General features: G+C 36.9%; 1 protein-coding gene across 2 annotated transcripts in view; it reads right to left on the reverse strand.

Moving 5' to 3' along the window:
* Positions 1 to 19720, reverse strand: part of PDLIM5 (PDZ and LIM domain 5) — a 204400-nt gene that overhangs the window by 10013 nt on the left and 174667 nt on the right. For both annotated transcript variants that reach the window (XM_044224465.1, XM_044224464.1), the window contains exons 9-10: positions 15086 to 15260; positions 898 to 1078 (exon numbers count right to left, since the gene is read on the reverse strand). In XM_044224465.1, coding sequence (XP_044080400.1) covers positions 898 to 1078; positions 15086 to 15260 — 356 coding nt within the window. The remainder of the gene's footprint in view (positions 1 to 897; positions 1079 to 15085; positions 15261 to 19720) is intronic.

The following is a 19720-nucleotide window of genomic DNA, read 5'->3' on the forward strand; positions in this document are numbered from 1 at the left end:
CAGGACCCTGGGACCATGACCTGAGCTGAAGGCAGAGGCTTTAACCCACTGAGCCACCCAGGCACCCCTCATTATTATATTTTTATAAAGAGAATATTAGAATTCAGCAATGCCATTCCCCTCTTCTATATTAGCTGTATGAGTTTCGTGTGAGACCAGGCACCTTGGATGCTTCTAAAATAAAATTCCAACTCCTAGTCACCCATAAGAAATGACTGACCTTTCTTTGTAAACTGCAACCTGGATATTCCGGAGCAGAAATTCAGTAATTCATCATTATTTATTATATATCTGACTCCTAAATTACTCCCTTTTTAAAAAGGAAAAAAAAGGTGTGTCGATTATTTTGCTTTCACGTGTATATGCTCATAAAATAAGTTATATTTTTAAACACTACATGTGTTTAAGAAAAATGTATCATTTATAAGTCTCATGTTTTATATATTTCATGAGATCTGTGCCCTGTGCTTGAACCCTGACAAATGGGGAAATGCTGCTCTTATAAAAGCTATGGAATTTAATTTAAAACAGTGAAGGTGTCAGTTCTGAGAACTCTGATGTGTGTGGTCCTGTGCGACCTCTTCATTCCTGAGCAAACAGGGTCCTGTTGAGGTAGCACACCCACAGTAAATTATTTTTCCCCCACAGTGGCTAGACTTTCACCAGACAAGCAAGCACTCAGTAAGACAAAACCAAAGACAACTTAACCCCACGAGTCTGATATACTTCTACAGAGGTCTATTTAGTTTTGCTTTACAATAATAAACAGTGATGAAAACAGAGAGGGGATCAAGTAAGAAGAAAATAAAAAGGAAAACTGCTGGAAGGGTTTTGTAACAAAAAAAAATTATTGTACTTTAAAGCTCAATCAGAATAAACAGGTTTTCTGACACTTACTCCGAGGATCTTCCTTTGGCATCGCCCACATTCAGGAGCAAAGAATTTCTCATAGCACAGCTCACAATACAGGGCTCCCTTCTCCTCTACAAACCCAATGTAGGCCATTGTATTTTTGCAGTGAGCACAGTTAAATTCTTCTGGATGCCAAGATTTCCCCAGTGCCACTAGGAACGGTCCCCTGCCAGAAGAAAAGAGATCAAGTTGTTTGGGGAATAAAAGTTTCTGAAGTTAGCTTGGACAGAACCTCTTTTGTGCAATGTCAAAACAATTAAATTTCTTGCTCGATTATCCTTCTCAAGGGCTGAAAACAAGGGTGCTGTAAATTTACGTAGGAACTCTGAGCATTTACGTGAAGAGAGGAAAAAGGGAAGAGTAAAAAAGCGGGATTCTTTCAAGGAGGGGATTCTTCCGAGGAAGGCCATTTCCCCCATTTTTTTCCCATCTTCAAGAGACCTGATTATGTTTATCGAGCTGCAACAAGTGACTCTGTATCATGATTATGACTGAAAATGAGGATGTTAACTCCAGTGGAAAATGAAGTAACTAGAAAATATTACATGACTTAGGCAGAGATGAGAATTTGACATTTCTATAAATAAAATAAACAAGAGAAATCTTAATTTGGTAATGTCAGACTCTTAAAATTCATAGCAACTATGACCCGAGGAAACACTGCGGTCCACTTCTGTTCCCCACACATTGTTTCATTCCTTATTTCTCAACTTTATTAAGCAGATCAGATGTTTACGACCCCTCCGAATAGACGATGGAAACTGTCAACTGGCTATTAGAGACTGCTCTGAAGCTACTTAGGAAGGTTTTATTTAATTGAAACGTGAGTGATTTTTAATGCACATTTGTATCAAGGTAACAAATGCTTGTAAAGAGATTTTTTCCCATTAAATACTATACAGTCATGAACTGATAAGATGGGCTTGGTTTGCTTGACAGGAATCCATTTATGAAGCTTTATCTAGTCACGAAGCCTGCAGAAATGAACCATTCTAGCCTCTGCAACACACTTCTCAGTAGCTCCATCATACTAATATTTATTCGCAGAGTGGCTTTACCTCCAAGGCACTTTTACACTTATCCAATTTGTCCAGGCAACATTCCTGTGAGACAGACCAGGGCAGTTGCTTCAAACTCAGTTTAACCGATGGAGAAGCTGAGATACAAAATGTTCAAAAGATATGACAAATATCATAAAATCACTGACTGAGTGAAGGTCAGAAGCTGAATTTCCTCATTTCTAGCACACCGTGTAGTTAGCCGATACTCTGCTTTTCATCTCATTACCAGCAATTATCATCACTGAGTGACCACAGGATAATTGTCAGCAAGCATGGATACCTGACTTCTAGGCAGATTATTAATAGAAAAAGTCACAGTAATGAGCATCACATAATTGGAGCATTTTTTTTGCCTTTGACAATAACATAAACCTTAGTATTCAGTAACCGTTTCCCATTGGAAAATTCTTTGCAAATACACTGATGTTTACTCAGAACTCAGAACTAGCACCTAACTCTGCTAGAGTCAAAAAAGTAAAAAGGCTCTTGATGAATGATAAAAATGTTCTGTCAGGTATAAGAGGGTATTTTCTAGCCTCATTTTTTTGGTTAACAACTTCTTTTTTTTTTTTTTTTTAAAAGATTTTATTTGACAGAGAGAGAGAGATCACAAGTAGGCAGAGAGGCAGGCAGAGAGAGAGAGGGGAGGAAGCAGGCTCCCCGCGGAGCAGAGAACCCGATGTGGGGCTCGATCCCAGGACCCTGGGATCATGACCTGAGCCAAAGGCAGAGGCTTCAACCCACAGAGCCACCCAGGTGCCCCTTGTTAATTTCTTTTAAAATTAATAACACAATGCCAACTTTTGTCAGCTAGAGCATGCAGTTCTCTCAGCATTTGAGACAAGTAGTTTATTACTATTATTTTTTAAGCTTTAGGGTGCCAGAAGTTTTGCTATCACTAACAAGGAACATCTTTGTCAACTAACACCTGACAGGAAAAAAAGGGCTATAGATCATTTATTTTGTAACCAGATGTTCCTTTGGGTAAGTTGTCCCTCAATTTTTAACTGGAGTGTAAATAACAGTCCTACTCAACAAGTTCCTTCCTCTTATTTTCTCAAATATATATTTGACAAGTAGTTTACCTTCAAAGATAAACCAAAGAGTCACTATGCTCAAAGCTAGACAAAGTCTTACGAGTTTGCAGAGCTTTTATACCAAGTGGATATCTGGTTTGAAAAATCTGTTGGGTTAAATTTACTGTGACCACAACACAGGGATGGTAGAACTTTGTTACCATTTGTTTGGATGCCAAGGCAGATTCCAGGAACTGTTAGGCTGAAAAAATTTTTTCTTAGGGCACATCTTTAGCAGCTCCATAGGCTGAATTGCCCCTAGAGGCCAGCATCCTTTTTTAGCCATCCAGATTGCAAAAGCCAATCCAACCTCAGACTCGCATTCTATCAAAGTGTCGTATACACTCGGAGTAAAGAAAGAGCTTTACTACTGGAACACAGCTATCAGTGCTGTGTTATTTAACAAATATTTAACAAAATATTTAAACAAATATTTAACAAAATTCACCTGGAAAAAAAATAAGATATTTAAGAGAAGATTCAGGAACACATGACCCATTTTCTAGGTTTAATAAAAGATGTGTTGAAATCAAGTCAGGGGGTGCCTGGGTGACTCAGTGGATTAAAGCCTCTGCCATCGCCTCAGGTCATGATCTCTGGGTCCTGGGATCGAGTCCCACATTGGGCTCTCTGCTCAGCGGGGAGCCTGCTTCTCCCTCTCTCTCTGTCTGCCTCTCTGCCTACTTGTGATCTCTGTCAAATAAGTAAATAAAATCTTAAAAAAAAAAAAAAAGAAAAGAAAAGAAAGAAAAAAATCAAGTCAGACCAGCAGAGAAGGAGGTTCTGCAGCTCAGAGCATACTGGTCCTGACCCACTCCACAGAATTATTCCCTTAATGACTGGTGCTCAGCATACCATCAGTCTGCACTGACACTTGTCATAGGACATAGCTCTGTAACAGTGCTTTTCCTCTAAATTACTGTTGGGAGTATTATTTGTTAGATCACACAGGGGCACTTTCACTTAGACTCCTTGGAGAAAGTCCTTTCAAGTTTCTGTAACAAGAACAGTTTGCTTCTTCTGAGCAACAGGTTTGTTTTTGTACTCATTGTATAGTAAATTTAAAAATTAACTTTTTTCTTTTGTTGATCACGAGAAGGCTTAAAGGCAAATCCATTCTAACTTAGGCAAGTATGTAGGTCATCATTATAGGTTCTGTCCAATCTCAATGGCAAATTTTTGTCCGATCTTTATTTTTTTAATGGTCCCATTCATGATTTTCATTCTTCTTTTGCTCCCCTCTATAATTTAGAAGACTTTCTTATATTTCATGTATTCTTAAAAGTGTTTTTAAAAGGTTTCTAGATGGGGCGCCTGGGTGGCTCAGTGGGTTAAGCCGCTGCCTTCGGCTCAGGTCATGATCTCAGGGTCCTGGGATCGAGTCCCGCATCAGGCTCTCTGCTCAGCAGGGAGCCTGCTTCCCTCTCTCTCTCTCTGCCTGCCTCTCTGTCTACTTGTGATTTCTCTCTGTCAAATAAATAAATAAAATCTTTTAAAAAAAAATAAAAGGTTTCTAGAATAGTTTCTACTACAAATAAATTAAAATTTAATTAAATCATCCATTAAAATAACAACTTTAAGATATTTCCTTAGTTCCTTACCAAATCTGAATAGTGAAATGTCTAAACAACAATAAATAAACTCCCTCTGCACCTCTAAAAATGAAAATGACCCTTGCTCCTGCCAGTTCTCCTTTCTTAAGCATGCTCAGTGCAGGTAATGGCCTAGCTGGGTACTCCCTGGCCAGGCTCAAAGAGCATCTTTCCCATCATGCCCCTGAAGTGAGGTATAGTTAAACACTAAAATCTCTTAACATCCAACAAAGTATTCTCTTCTCTGCATTAGCAGGGATTGATTTAACAAATTCATTAACACAGGATTAACACTAAAGAAGTTCTTCTTGTTCCAGGTAGGATTGGATTTCCGTGTGTGAACTGCAATGACGGGCTTGGGTAAACACAAGGTAGAATTAAGTCAACCTCTACCTCTTACCTACTCTACCCCACGGGCCCTTCCCAAATACTCCTTGACTGACAAAGGCAGGGACCGGAAGGAGTTAAAGCACTGACTGGCTGACAGAAAGGAGTTATCCTATCCCATGAAACTTTTTACCCTTTTTATCTTCTGTGGGATCTATGCCAAAGAAGAAAGAAAGAAAGAAAGGAAGGAAGGGAGGGAGGGAGGGAGGGAAGGAAGACATGTCAAAAGGAACAGAAAAAGAAAACTTATGTAGTGAGAAGGTGAGAGGGATTGCAAATCTCAACAGGCATAATCTAACAGGGATTCAGCTTCAAAATCAAATGTTTGCTTCTTGCCTCTCTTTATTATTTTATTCGAACAATAAAGCTCAGTGATAGAAATTAGCTCTATAAATAGATGAAGAAAATATCAACAGCTACCTAACATTCCTAAGATCATGTGGATGATGAACTGTAAAGCTGGAAATTCTTCAAGGCCCAGTTACTACAGATTAAAAATTGTATTTGACCAAAAGTTACCGGATTGATAGAAGTTAAAAACAAAAAAAGCCAAGAAATCAAAAGACGTTAATCAATAAAAATTCAAAATAAAGCCACATAAAAAGCCAACTCATGCTCAAAAATAAAAATGGAATCTAATACTCTACTTAATTAGATATAATAATAAAAATGTATAAATCAGTTTTATATTATGGCCAAACTTTGGGAAGGGCCTGGCATGAGCGAAGAGTCCAAGAACAAAAGAACGAAAGGAAGGGTTTTCTGAAGCAGAAAAGATTACTGGGAGAAACCGCGCACACAATCACAAATACAAAGATACATGCAAGAAGAGAGAGTAAGAGAGAATGAAACACACTTGAATATAACAGTAAAACACACTAGCTAGACATATAATACTCAAAATCTGCAATACTAATAATCTGTCCTAAGATTTATAAGGGCTGCATTTTTATATGCTTTATTCTTCGTTCCCAATAAATTTTGTTCAAATGTTCCAAGGAGCATTAAATAACAAGTTCCACCTTTGCTGAGTATCATCTTTAATCTGTAAGCCCTTTAAAGTATTGCATCCAAAAGGGTGGAGGTCAACTATAGCTTTTTTTTTAAAGACATAAATGACTCACTGTTCAAGAATATATGCATGGGTAAAATGAGCCTGAACATAACAGTGAATAAAAAGGACAAGTTCTAAAAAAATGTAATATTAATTGATAATTCTTTAAGTCTACAGGAGACAATTATACTCGATTATTTATACTGGTTATTGTAAAATCTACAAAACAGGAAAATGTGTTTCTATATATTAAGATGAATGAGAGATAATTTCAACTTGGAGAAACTGTTATCATACATTCCTCCAAATATTTTTAAAAAGTTTGTGGTCCATATACACTATGGAGTATTATGCCTCCATCAGAAAGGATGAATACCCAACTTTTGTAGCAACATGGACGGGACTGGAAGAGATTATGCTGAGTGAAATAAGTCAAGCAGAGAGAGTCAATTATCATATGGTTTCACTTATTTGTGGAGCATAACAAATAGCATGGAGGACAAGGGGCGTTAGAGAGGAGTAGGGAATTTGGGTAAATTGGAAGGGGAGGTGAACCATGAGAGACTATGGACTCTGAAAAACAATCTGAGGGGTTTGAAGTGGCGGGGGGGTGGGAGGGTGGGGTACCAGGTGGTGGGTATTATAGAGGGCACGGCTTGCATGGAGCACTGGGTGTGGTGAAAAAAATAATGAATAATGTTTTTCTGAAAATAAATAAATTGAAAAAAAATTTTTTTTAAAAAGTAAAAAAAAAAAAGTTCATTCATCAACTGAACAAATATTTATTAAATACAAGGATACATGCCAGATACTGCTCTAGGAGCAGAAAATATGGCAAGAAATAAAGGAAGGAAAGGCCCTGCTCACACAGAACTTATATTCTAGCATGAGGGAGAAACAACAAACAACAATTAAAAAAAAAAAAGATATGTTAGATTTTAAGTTCTGAGGAGGAAAAATGAAGCAGGGAGGGTAGGTAGGGAGTCTACATATGGTGGTGGGGAGCAGAATTTAAATACGGTGGTCAGGGATACCCTGGTATTTGAATAAAGACCTGAAGTAGGCAAAGGTGAGCTATGCAAATATCCAGGGGAAGAGAATCCAGGCAAGGGAAACCACAAATGCAAAAGGGCCTGCCTGATAAAGGTGCTTGGGGAGTCTGAGAAACAGCAAGAAGGCCGAATGCCTGGAGCAGTGGACACAAGGTGGAAATGACCAAGTAATAAGGCAAAGAGATAATGAGGTGGTGGTGGGTGACTGTGTAGGGCCTTTAGGCCATTGTAAGGATTATGGCTTCTTTCAAAAATGCAATCATTATGGGGTTTCCAGCAAAAGTGTGCCATGATCTGATTTATGTTTTATCAGGATTTACTCTAGCTACTGTATTGAGAACAGACAGGAAAAGGGCAAGGGCAAAAGCAAAAAGGTTAATTAGAAGACAACTTCATTATCCCAGGTGAGAAATGACAGTGGCTTGGATCAGGGTAGTAGCAGCAGTACGAACAGGAAGAAAAGTTTAGATTCTGAGTATATTTAGAAGTTAGAGTCAAAAGGATGTGCTGATAGATCAAATGAAGTCTAGGCAAGTTTGAGAATAGAGATTCCACTAACCAAGAAGAGGGAGACTGGGGAGGAGATAGTACGTTAGGTAGAATTCTAGTCCGGCCCTTAAGATACCTGCCTTCTGTGTACATGGCCTGTATGATCCCCTCTTCTAGAATGTGAGTGGAACCTGTAAAGATGATAGGACATCAGTCCTGTAACTAGTTTATTTTAGTATTATGCAGATGTAATGTGAGTTCCCTAAGAAGCTGGCACTGAGTTATCAAGAGATTTTTTTAGGAGTATATTAATTTCCACATATTTGGGAATTTCCCAAATGTTCTCCTGTTACGTAGTTCTATTTTTAGTCCATTCTAGTCAGAGAACATAATCTGTATGACTGCTGTCCTTTCACATGTATCAAAACTAGTTTTATGGCTTCATATGTAGTCTATCCTGGAGAATGTTCCATGTGCACTTGAGAAGAATTTATACCCTCCTGTTGTTAGCTGGGATATTCTACAGATGTCTACTGAGTCTAGTATATAGTTTTGTTCAAGCCTTTTTGTTCACTTTTTATGTAGTTGTTATAGTCATTCTTGAAACTGGGATACCAAACTTTCCAATTATTATTATCAAATTATTTATCATTGTTGCCTTCTATTCTGCCAGTTTTTGCTTTGTGGACTTTGGGATTCTGTTATTAGGTGAATATATATTTGTAATTGTTGTACCTTCCTGATGGATTGAACTTTTTACCATTATAAAATGTCCTTCTTTTCTCTTTCAACATCTTTTCTCTTAATGGCTATTTTTCTAATATTAATAGACACAGTCACTCCAGCTCTTTTTTTGGTTATAGTGTTTGCATGATATATTTCTGCACAATTTTATTTTCAATTTACTTGTGTCGTTTAACCTGAAGTGTCTGTTATAGGCAGCATACAGCCAAATCATGATTTTATCTACTCTACAATTCTTTTAATTAGAGTGTTTAATCTATTTACATTTAATGTAATTGCTGATAAGCTAGGAATTATGAGTACCATTTTGTTACTTTTTTTTCTCTATGTCCTACATTTCTGTTGTCTTTCCTACATAAAAGAATGAAAAAAAAATCAAAGTCACCAGCTAACAGTGAAAATGGGAAACGAGTTATCAGAGGCTTAAGGAGAAAAAAGAAGATATAAAGTGGTTTTCTGGGAGAGTGGAAAAGTAAACATACTAGAGAAATACAGCAGATTTTTGTCACTATTAAGAACACACCTGAGATTAACAGTCATGAATTTAAAGTGACACTGGTTAATATGGCTGTGGTTTTCCTTCCAGTCATATCCACTTTCAGGTGTGGGCACAAGTAAACCAAGAGTAGATTTTATCCAGTCTAGTGGTTTCAGTTAAGTGAATATGATGAAATGAGAGATAGGCAACAGCATTAAGGAGATAAAATGGATACTGACTACTGACTGACTATGGAATTCAGACTAGATAAGAATGGAAGTGAGGATACTGGACCAAAGGGATAGGGAAGAGGTATTTGGATCAATGAATTTGAGGTTCTGGGAGGCAGGTCAAAGGATTGCTGGAGTTGAGGTAACAGGAAGAGAGTGGAGATATACCAGTGGTTCTTGAAGCGGAGTGATCTGCTTAGAAATGAGATTATGAAGGAAATAGAGTTAATGGTAAAGACAAGATCTAGGATTCGGATGAAAATTGGTGGCTGAAGTTAACTGGAGCGATCACTAAAGTAGAAGATGTCAGAGAATTGAGAGATCTGGATATTAGAAGGATCATATAATGAAACACCAACATGGATTTCCATTATTAATATATTTTCCTGACATAAGATTAATTTTTCAAATTTACAACTGTGACAAATTTAGAACCCTATAGATATCTCATGATTTTTCTAAGCACCATGATTAAGAACTTCTTATTACGGATATAAGAGCATTACATATAGGTTTCTTATAATACCATGAGGGTACAATGAACCTCTCATAATGCTCACATTATTACATCATGGTTATCTGTGCCAGGACTTTGGCTTTTCTATCAGATGACAAAATATATGAAAACAGGAATTGTCTCTTAATTTAATTACCATACCAGTATGGTAACTTGCACATGAGTTTTTCCTTTTTTAAATTTTTTAAAAATTGAGATATAAATGACATATAACATTGTGTAAGCTTAAGATGTACAATGTAGTGGCTTGGTATTTATATATTCTAATATAATTACCACCCTAACACTTCATAAGTTTCAATGGGATTTGTTGCATAAAACTATTGATTTTATAAGTAGACTATTCAACTTACTGCTTGTCATTCCTTTCAAATAAAAGAAAGTCATTTGTTGAAGCTAATTAATCCTCACCTCTCCTCTGCACCAGGATTCTGGATGTATTCCTATTAGACTTATTACTACACTAATATTATTGCTGATTTGCTTGTCTGTATTATTTACTCAAGTATAACTGTGTTATTTTGCTAGGGCTGCCTTAACAATGTACTGCAAGCTGGGTGATTTAAACAACAGGAATTTATTTTTTCACAATCTGGGAGGCTAGAAGTTACACAGATAATAAATAGCAGAACCTAAATTTGAGCACAGATCTGTTTAACTAGTGTTAGACAAACAATGAAGGTGTTGACAGGGTTCCTCTGTTCTAAGGTTTTTCTCCTTGGCTTATATATGCCCATCTTATCCATGTGTCTTCACATGGTCTCCCCCCCCATATATCTCTGTGTCCAAATCTCTTCTTATAGGAACACCACATTCTGAGGTACTGGGGGTCATGACTTTGACATACGGCGGGGACACAATCCAGTCTGCGATAGTAACTTCCTTAAGGGAAGGAAATATATCTTTGATTTCTGTCTCACTCGTGCTGAAAGTAGGTGGTATACAAAATACTTAATGGGTGTTACTTATAGAATGACTGCATTTCTACATTAGATGAGAAAATGGAAAAGGGAACCCTGGGTCATCTATGAGTCTAAGAATGCATGTACGTGGTACAAAGTCATTTTGGTGGGGAGGTAACAATTTTTAATTATTCAATTATTTACTCCCTTCTCTCTCACTTTTATACTCAAATATTATGAAGTACATTGCTGCACTCAAGTTATGGCAGGGCTACTCAAGCTGTTTTTCTCCTGACTTAATACAGTAACACATATGACTGTGTGTATGTGTATTCATAACAGTTCTGTATTCACATATATTAATATATATTGATGTATATTTTCTTTCCACAAAATTAGAATCACACTTATAATAAAAATATATTATTTTTTCATATTAATAAAACATTATAAATATTTTCCTAAGTAGCAGTTAGAATATGAATAAAATTTAAAGTTAGATCTGGGCTCAAATTCAGATTCTACCATTTATCAACTATATGACTTCGGGCAAACGTGTAACTTTTCTGTGCCTCAGTTTTCTCATCTCACAAGCTTATGAAGAATTAAATGGGAATTCAGGTAAAATTCTTAGTGTAACATTTGACATATGCTAAGAACACATTAAACAACTATTATTATTATCCAAAACCAGGATCTTAATGGTACCATAATATTAGTTGAACATCTGTGTTCTTTGCAATTTTTCACTACAGTAAATCTGATATCTTGGTCTATATGTCTTGCTCATAAAACTTGGTCTAGGTCTTTGATTGTTTCCTTAAATTCAGGTGCTAATGCAATTCACTAAGAAACTTTTTATTTTCAAGTGAAATTTTGACCAAAAGGGAGAATAAATAAAATCTATTAATAAGGGAATGCTCAGAGACTGAAATGCACGGTGAAACTAGCAAAAACCCCTGGTGACCTCAACTTGGAGAAACGGAGATGGCCCAGTATGAGGAAAGTTTGAAAATCACTGACCAAGAAAAAGACCAGTAATGTTAAAAATCTCTCTTTCACTGGACTAAACAATGGGTAGCCTCAATGCGATTGTTCTGGTGCTATATACTGCAGGCAGATACAGAACAATAGCACTATGGTTGTTTCTTTTAAGCATTCCATAGCTAATAAGAAATTCAAACACTATAAATCCTGTACTTCTTTCACAGAGATGCTAAGCTGAAAGTGAATTATTATTTATGCATCACACCCAGTGCTCCATGCAATACGTGTCCTCCATAATACAATGAATTTTGAACACTGAAAAGAAGTAAAACAAAATGAAAAAAAAAATTTTTTAAAAAAGTGAATGATTTAGTCAACTCCAGGTAATAGAAGTGTAAAATCAATTTTAATGCCACTAGATATGACAGTCAAGAAAAACTAGAATTTTCATAAACTCCCTCTATCAGGGAGACTAAAACGTAGTTTTGGCTATATTAACCTGATTTTCTATTTCCCTATTATACCAGCACCCATCTGTCAATCAATTCTTGAGTATAAGAGTCAAAAAAATCAGTACCTCTATCATAAATGGATTAAGAATGTTCCAGAGCAAACTTAAATCAAAGCCTCAGGAGAATTTCTTATGTATCCATAAAAGGCCACTAACTAATCAAAATGATGTCTATTTAGGCACAACATTCATAACTCTTTTCTAGGTTCAAACAGGCCAAAAAATGTTAAGCATTAATAAATAAATAAAATAAATAAAATGTCCTATGGAGTTTTAGGCTAGTTATAAGAGAAAACTAGTTCAGTACTAACATTCAGTGATTAAGTTTTCTGAGGTTTTCCAAAAACAATTAACTTTGCTAAAACAAAAAAATTTAAAACAAAATTTGCTTTAGTTTGCTTTTACTTAAAATTTTTTGAAAATTTGAGATGCTTGGAAAATATAAATAAAATAATACAAATTACAAATAAATAATATAAATTATACTGGAGAAAATAAGAAATATAAATTGTAAAATGATAATTATAAACTTGCCAGAGTTTGGCAGGTTACAATATTCTGTATTCAAAGTATCAAGTCTGCAACTACAGCGTGTTTTTGAAACAGGTGTCCAAGAGAGAATGTCACTTGATCTAACGTGTCCTTGCTTTGGTAAGTGATACTGACACGGAGGCCAAGAACAAGAATTATGCTTTGACTAGGTCTCTAAACTGACTACAGTCTATTTAAGCTACTTTAGCATTTGAGCACCAAGCAAATGTGCTGCGTTAATTACTGTTATATGATCTTGACATGAACTAATCCCTGTTCCTATTAACTTCCTTAATAAATGAAGCTTTAATGCTTAACTGATAACAGTGCTGGGATAATCCAGAGCAATATAAAATTTAACAGATGAAGGAACAGTAAGTGATGGCAATTCATCTTATTAACATATATTTATTTCAGATGGCAGAAAGACTGGAGATTAAAATTACATCCTGGCCTAGCATTATAACTGAAACCAAGGCAGGTAGGAAGGGATGGGAATGCAGTTCCTATTTAGATCTTTGTATTTTCTCCATACTAAGTTTTTCACATACTTTGGTACTGATGATTATAGGATGTCACAGAATTTGATCATCAGACAGTATGAATCAACAAGTGATGGGATCTGTTGGCCTATCCAGTAACTGCTTACAACAGCATACAAATTGCAGTGACTCCCGTTCCCATAAAGGCTGCTTTTATCTACAATATTGCATCCCTAACTACCAATCTACATAACCAAAGTATCATAACTTATAGAAATAGTAAGTCAGAACTTGTTTTTATTTTATTAACATTAATCCTAAAAATACAGTAACTAAATCCAGTTAGTAATTAGAAACATACTTTTATTTATTGGAACAAAGCAGTACCACTCTAGAGTCTATTAGTGTACATATTCTGTAAAGTAGTAACCCTCCAGTCCCACTGTTAGGAAACTGACTCTACAAATTGGTATTATGGCTTAAACAAGTGGCTCGAGTCATGCATGACCTGCTCAGTTAAAATATTCACAAATCCTTCTGCGTACTGGTTACTGCCTAGACTTGGGAAGCCTCTACTGATTTTCTCCTTTTCCCCATAGCCATTATTACTAATTTTTGGTGACTAGCAAGATGGGAGACAGTTAGGACCCAAACTAGGACAATATTGTAGGAATGGAGATACTGCTACTGGCTAATTCTTATTAAGTGGATACTTAATGTGGAAAAGTGAAAAATCACAGCTTATAAAATACTGTTATTATAATTCCATTTCTGTAAAATAACACCCGTCCTTATATGTGTATGTTTTAAAAGTACGAACTCAGATATTCTTGGTGCTTATCTTGGAAGGTAGAATTATGTATGAATATTTATTTTTGCTTTATGTTTCACTATATTTTTGAAATGTTACAAATGAACGTTTAAAAAAAGTATTGAGGCTTCTTGGGCTCCATTTTAAGTTTTAAGCAGAAACATTATCCTAAACAATAACTATGTAACAGAGTAGAGGAAATACAGGTAAATCCTAACCTTATTCAACTTTAGAGAAGCCGCTGTTTCAACTATTTTAAAACAGGATAAATTAAAAACAAGGGAGAGAGCCTGAGCAGTCATTTCAACCTAACACTTGTTACTGCCAACAAAGGCAACTCACAGAGGCAACAAGGTCCTGCTGGTGGGATCCCAGCAATCAACATTCTTATCTATACTTCCTAACATTTTAAAAACCACTTGTTAAGAAATGCTCAGAGGGGTTGGGGCGCCTGGGTGGCTCAGTGGGTTAAAGCCTCTGCCTTCGGCTCAGGTCATGATCCCAGGGTCCTGGAATGGAGCTCCTTATTGGGAACTATGCTCAGCGGGGAGCCTACTTCTCCCCTCCCCTCTCTCTGCCTACTTGTGATCTCTGTCTGTCAAGTAAATAAATAAATAAAATCTTAAAAAAAAAAAAAAAAAAAGAAATGCTCAGAGGTTTTAATAAGCGCCAATATAGAGCATTCACTTAAGATCTCTGGGCCTTTTACTCCTCTTGGAATTTAAGAAACAATAAAACAGATTTGGATAAAAAATATTTTTAAAAAGGAGGTTATGACATAATCTAAAATTGAAAGCATTTATGAATAGATCTGAGGTAATTATATCTTCCAGGGCTTAGGTATTCAAAAATCCAACCTTCTTTTCTCTAGGGCTCAAAGTTCCTTATTTTATGTCACTAGTTATTTTTCATCTAAATGAAGAATGAAGTTCAGATAAATGATCTTCAGGGTCCCTCTGAGTCTTAAAATTTTGTTAATCTCTGGAAGGCCACATTAATTATTATTTTTCCTTAGTTCTGATAGGAATTAGTAACAGAGAAAACTGGTATTTTTAGTTTTATTTTCAGAGAGTCCAGAAATACTTTTCATTATAATGGTTCTAACAAATATATGTATTCAAATTTATCTACTTCAATAACTATTACATAGAATGTAACAGAAAATAGAGTATTTTCACTAATAAAATGTCAAATCTTTCAGAATATATATAAAAAAACCAACTCAGATAATAAGTACTTTAAGGAACATTTCAAAAATGAATAACCCACCTGATGACCTGGTTACAGTGGGCACACATTGGAGTTCGTTTCCCTGCTGGAATGTGCTCAGCTCTTTGCACTAAAGTGTCCTGGTCACCGGGCTGGGGCTGTCCCCCTGCTGAGTTGGCTGGTGCTACTGCCCCAGACGAAGTTGCACTGTTCGAGATTCTTCCAGTGGAAAGTGCTAGGAGTTAAGACACAGAAGAATTAGCTTGAGGATACACCAAATATAAACTTTTTCTAGTAATTAAATAATAATATTACTTTTTAAAATAATCTACTGATTTGTTTATTCACTCACACTTATGGAGAGGTTATGCAGCCAACATTGGACTGTGACTACATAAATGAACAGGAAAGAAAATCAAGGATTACAGCACAGTGTAAGAGTTAAATGACAGATGAATGCATTCAAAGAGTTATGAATGCATAAGGTATGGATGGAAAAGAGGAGATACAGTTCTGCTTCCAAGAGGAGATACAGTTAAGGTGAATATTGACAGCAAGATAGTTGTAGTCATCTCTGCTAACCATAAAACAGATTTAACTCCCAATACATCAGAGGTGCATTAAAAATCTCAATGTGTTGAGGATAACAAAAATAAAAATGAACTCCCTATATTATCTCTCTTCCTCTATTCTCTAAGAAGACTGTGAAATTGGTCACCCAGTCATATGAGGTAACTATGTAAGACCCACTCTAGGACTTTCCCTTCCTCCTCTGTGGTTATAATGGGTCCTGCTGATTTTATAGCACAACTACTTCCTGATTTTGCCCACTCACCTTCATTCCTACAATATTGTCCTAGTTTAGGTCCTAACTGTCTCCCACCTTGCTAGTCACCAAAAAGTCTTGTCTTGTCTTTTTGTTTGTTTGCTTGTTTTTTATGTCTTGTCCTTTTTAAACGCACCCTCCCAACTGCCACCTACGACTAAAATCCTATCAGATCACATCTCTGCAGAAGCTACTTCAAGGATCTCCCTCTTCTCTGACCACCGAATGTTTTCCATGCTTTTCTGAGCACTGCATCCAGGTCCCTCCAGGGCTCTCTGCTTGCCCACAGCCTCACCGCTCATCACTCCCTGCCTCTGTCTTCATGCTGCAGCAATACCAAATGCCTCATATTTTCCTGTGAATTTATGCACAGGCTGTCTTCACTGTGTTCTCCCCCCTTCTTTCTGTGTACCTAGTAACCACCATGTATCATTTAAGACTCAGCCCAGAAGTCAAGTGCTCCAAAAATCTTCCCTGAAGTACCTCTCCCCACTGTCCATGCTGCATAATCAGACTGAATGCTTTTCTTCCATGTTCCCATAATTTTCTGTGAGTGACTTTATTACTGCTTCCACTTTATATATCTGTGTCTTTTCCCTCCCAACTGAATAGTTAAGCTCCTTGAGGGCAGGAACTGTGCCTCATTCCTCATCTTAGCAACTACAGTGTCTGGAACGAATGAACAATAATGAACTAGAATCAATACATAAATGAGTGAATGCAAAATCTGTAAGGGACTGAAACAAACAGGAAACCTGCTCCTTACCCACCAGCAATGACAATGTAGTAGAAAAGAAAAGGCATATATTAAAAAGAGATTTAAAAGGAACAAATTTTGTTTATAATAAATAATCATCATAATAACACAAATAAACTACATGTGTGTGTATTGACAGGATTCATACTTTAGGTGTGGTTAGAATTGGATAAGATTAATTAGGATAATTGAAAGGATGATTGTTACCATAAAGCCTGTTTGCAATGATGTGCAACTGCAGATCCAGAAACCCAGCATTTACTAACCTTCAGTACATCTACAGTGCTTGCTCCGGCACTTGAGCTGTGAAATGGCACTTTATTGGCCAGCAAGCTTTACTACTGCCCTTGTTTCAAGTGACTCAGCTGGGCTAGGAACATGTTTTCATCCCCTTATAGTCACACTTTATCTTACAGAAATAGGAGAGAAAATCACTGTATACGTTCTCTTCTTGTCACCTTATTTACAGCACAACTTGCTCCTCTGTGGGTCTTCCATTTCTATTTCCAAACCTGACTTCCCTTAGAGCAAACGATACGCGTTTTCAATGCCAAATTCTGGTCTTGAATTTCAGCTCAATACATGCAAAATGGACTTAATCTTCTTGCATACATTCCCAGCTCTTCCTAAGAAGTCCTCCCTGTACGTTTGAATTCTCCCACTTACCCAGGCACAACCCTCTGTCTCCTAGTGCCCGACAGTCCCCAGACCCTAATAACTGTTCCACTGTAAACATCCCCAAGGCCTTCTTTTTAATCCAAACCCATGGGTTATCATGTGAGTCCCAGTCAAACCTCTCAGGTGTGGACAATTACAAGTCCCCTAACCAGTCTCTTTGCTGTCAATCTCATTTCAACCTATTCTGCTAGACGACTTTTCCAAATGCACTACTTTCTTTTTTGTTTAATTTTTTTTTGAAGACTTTATTGATTTATTTTACAGAGAGAGAGACAACACAGGCAGGGGGAGTGGGAGAGGAAGAAAGCAGGCTCCCCGCCGAGCACGGAGCCCGATGTAGGGCTCGATCCCAGGACCCTGAGATCATGACCCGAGCTGAAGGCAGAGGCTCAACCCACTGAGCCACCCAGGTGCCCCCCAAATACACTACTTTCATCATGGTTTCCTGTTTATCCAGTCTTGAGAGTCCGTCCCTCAAGGAGCTCACTCCGGTCTTCTTCACAACCTCGTCTTTTATGCTCACTCACACCCTGGTCATCATCATCCTCTATTATACTTAATATTTAACTGGAGCTATCACTATTTGAAGGCACTCTTGTCAAAGCTTTCTAACAGCTCTATGATTCAGGCAAGATTAGCAACATTTTTTTATTCTATTTGTGGCAAAGAATGGTTAAGAAACTGGCCCAAGGCCACGAGGCAAATAAAGGACAATACAGAATCCAGGCAGTCCGGCTCCAGAGCCTAGTCTCTGGAGCACTACGCTATCGTTTACTCACTGTCCCTTCAAATTGCCAGGCCAGACACTGCTTCTATGGCCATTAGCCAGTGAAATGTCGCCTTTCCAGGGCTACTCATAGTTTTCTCCTTGTATAAGGCTCATGCAAGTTCCATTTCCTGAGTACCCTCCAACCCCGCCGCCCCATATTCCGACAGTCCAAGCTAGAAATGTTCTCTTGTTCCTCGTAACATTTGCAACACGGCTGCCTATCTAATTTACTAATATCTTGTAACATCTTTTCCTTCCCAAGCCAATTGATAAACTCTTAAACAAAGAGGAAAAACTATGTAATTCTTTCTATTCACTATGATAAAACTGCCTCATAAATAGAAGGCAATAAAGCAAATGAATAAATAATAAAGCAAATGAAAAACGGGAAGGTTCCAAATCATTTTCATTTTGCCTTTCTAGAAAACAATATTGAGATAGATATTTTTAAAATGTGGATTAGGTTCGGGATTTCAAACAGTGGGAAAGTTACCAATTGAAAAATCAGAAAATCAGACCTCAAAGAGAGTGAAACCCTTTCATCTACCATATGCCTTTATTCTATCACATTATCTATGCATAAGCCCTAAAGTACTGAGTCACTGAGACATTTTTAGCATTAAAAGAGTGTAGTAATTCTCCATCAGTCATTGTAAAACAGGACATAATCCATCTGGTCCATGCCTCGAGGAGAAGGTACATGGGGAACTAACTTATTTAATATGAGAAGTCATTCTTAAACATGAAACATGTGGCTGTGTCTTTAACACATATAGTAAAGCTCTAAGCTTTCCGCTATTCCTTGCTTGCAAAGAGAAGCCTTGTTTTCTGTTACAGCCCCATTTTAACCACTTTGGATAAGACAGAAATTCTCACACCTCTGTTTTGTTGCTGTGCTGCTAGTACATTGGCCCGCACACAAAGCTACACAAACCCTGTTATAATTACCAAGCTCTGAACATCTCCAAGGCATAGTTATTTCCCATATGAATAAAGTGATGTTTCATTTCTTCAGACTGAATTTCTCACTACTTTAGCCTAGGAATGGGCCACTTTTGAGCCATCAAGTGCCAAGCCCCTGGTCTCTGCTCACCTGGCTTAATGAGGAGAGGGAGGTGTAAGAAGGTGAGGTCTTGCGACAGGGAAGGCACCACAAAATGAGCCCCGTTTCCTTAATAATTCTGTAGAGAACTGCACTACCATGTAGAGAAAAAACAATCTTCCACAGGTGGTGCAGAGACTGAAACACTTCACATTTATCGAATCTGTCATAAAAACCACTTTTATGTAGAAAAAAACGTATACATCTCTTTAGAGAAAGTAGTTTAAAGATGACAATCTACTTATTCGTAATAAAAATAACTATTTCTTTCAAGTTCTAATAGAGCTATTAAATAGGACCATTAAATTAGCCTCATTTCATAATCTATGAATCTAAGTCACAAAAAATTTAAGTGACTTACTCAAACTGAATAATGAATGAGTCAGTAGTGCTACAATGAGAACATTAGGAAGAAGTTAGTTCTTGACTTAAGTTTTCCTTTTACACTTTAATCTTGAGCAACTTCTATTAAAACTGGTGTCTTTTGTGGCTTATCTCTACCCCACGGGGATCATGTTGGAAAATTAGTTTTTATTCTTTTGTATAAAATACAGCACCACAAA

This window comes from Neovison vison, chromosome 11, assembly GCF_020171115.1.
Source record: "Neovison vison isolate M4711 chromosome 11, ASM_NN_V1, whole genome shotgun sequence".
In the NCBI taxonomy this organism is placed as follows: domain Eukaryota; kingdom Metazoa; phylum Chordata; class Mammalia; order Carnivora; family Mustelidae; genus Neogale; species Neogale vison.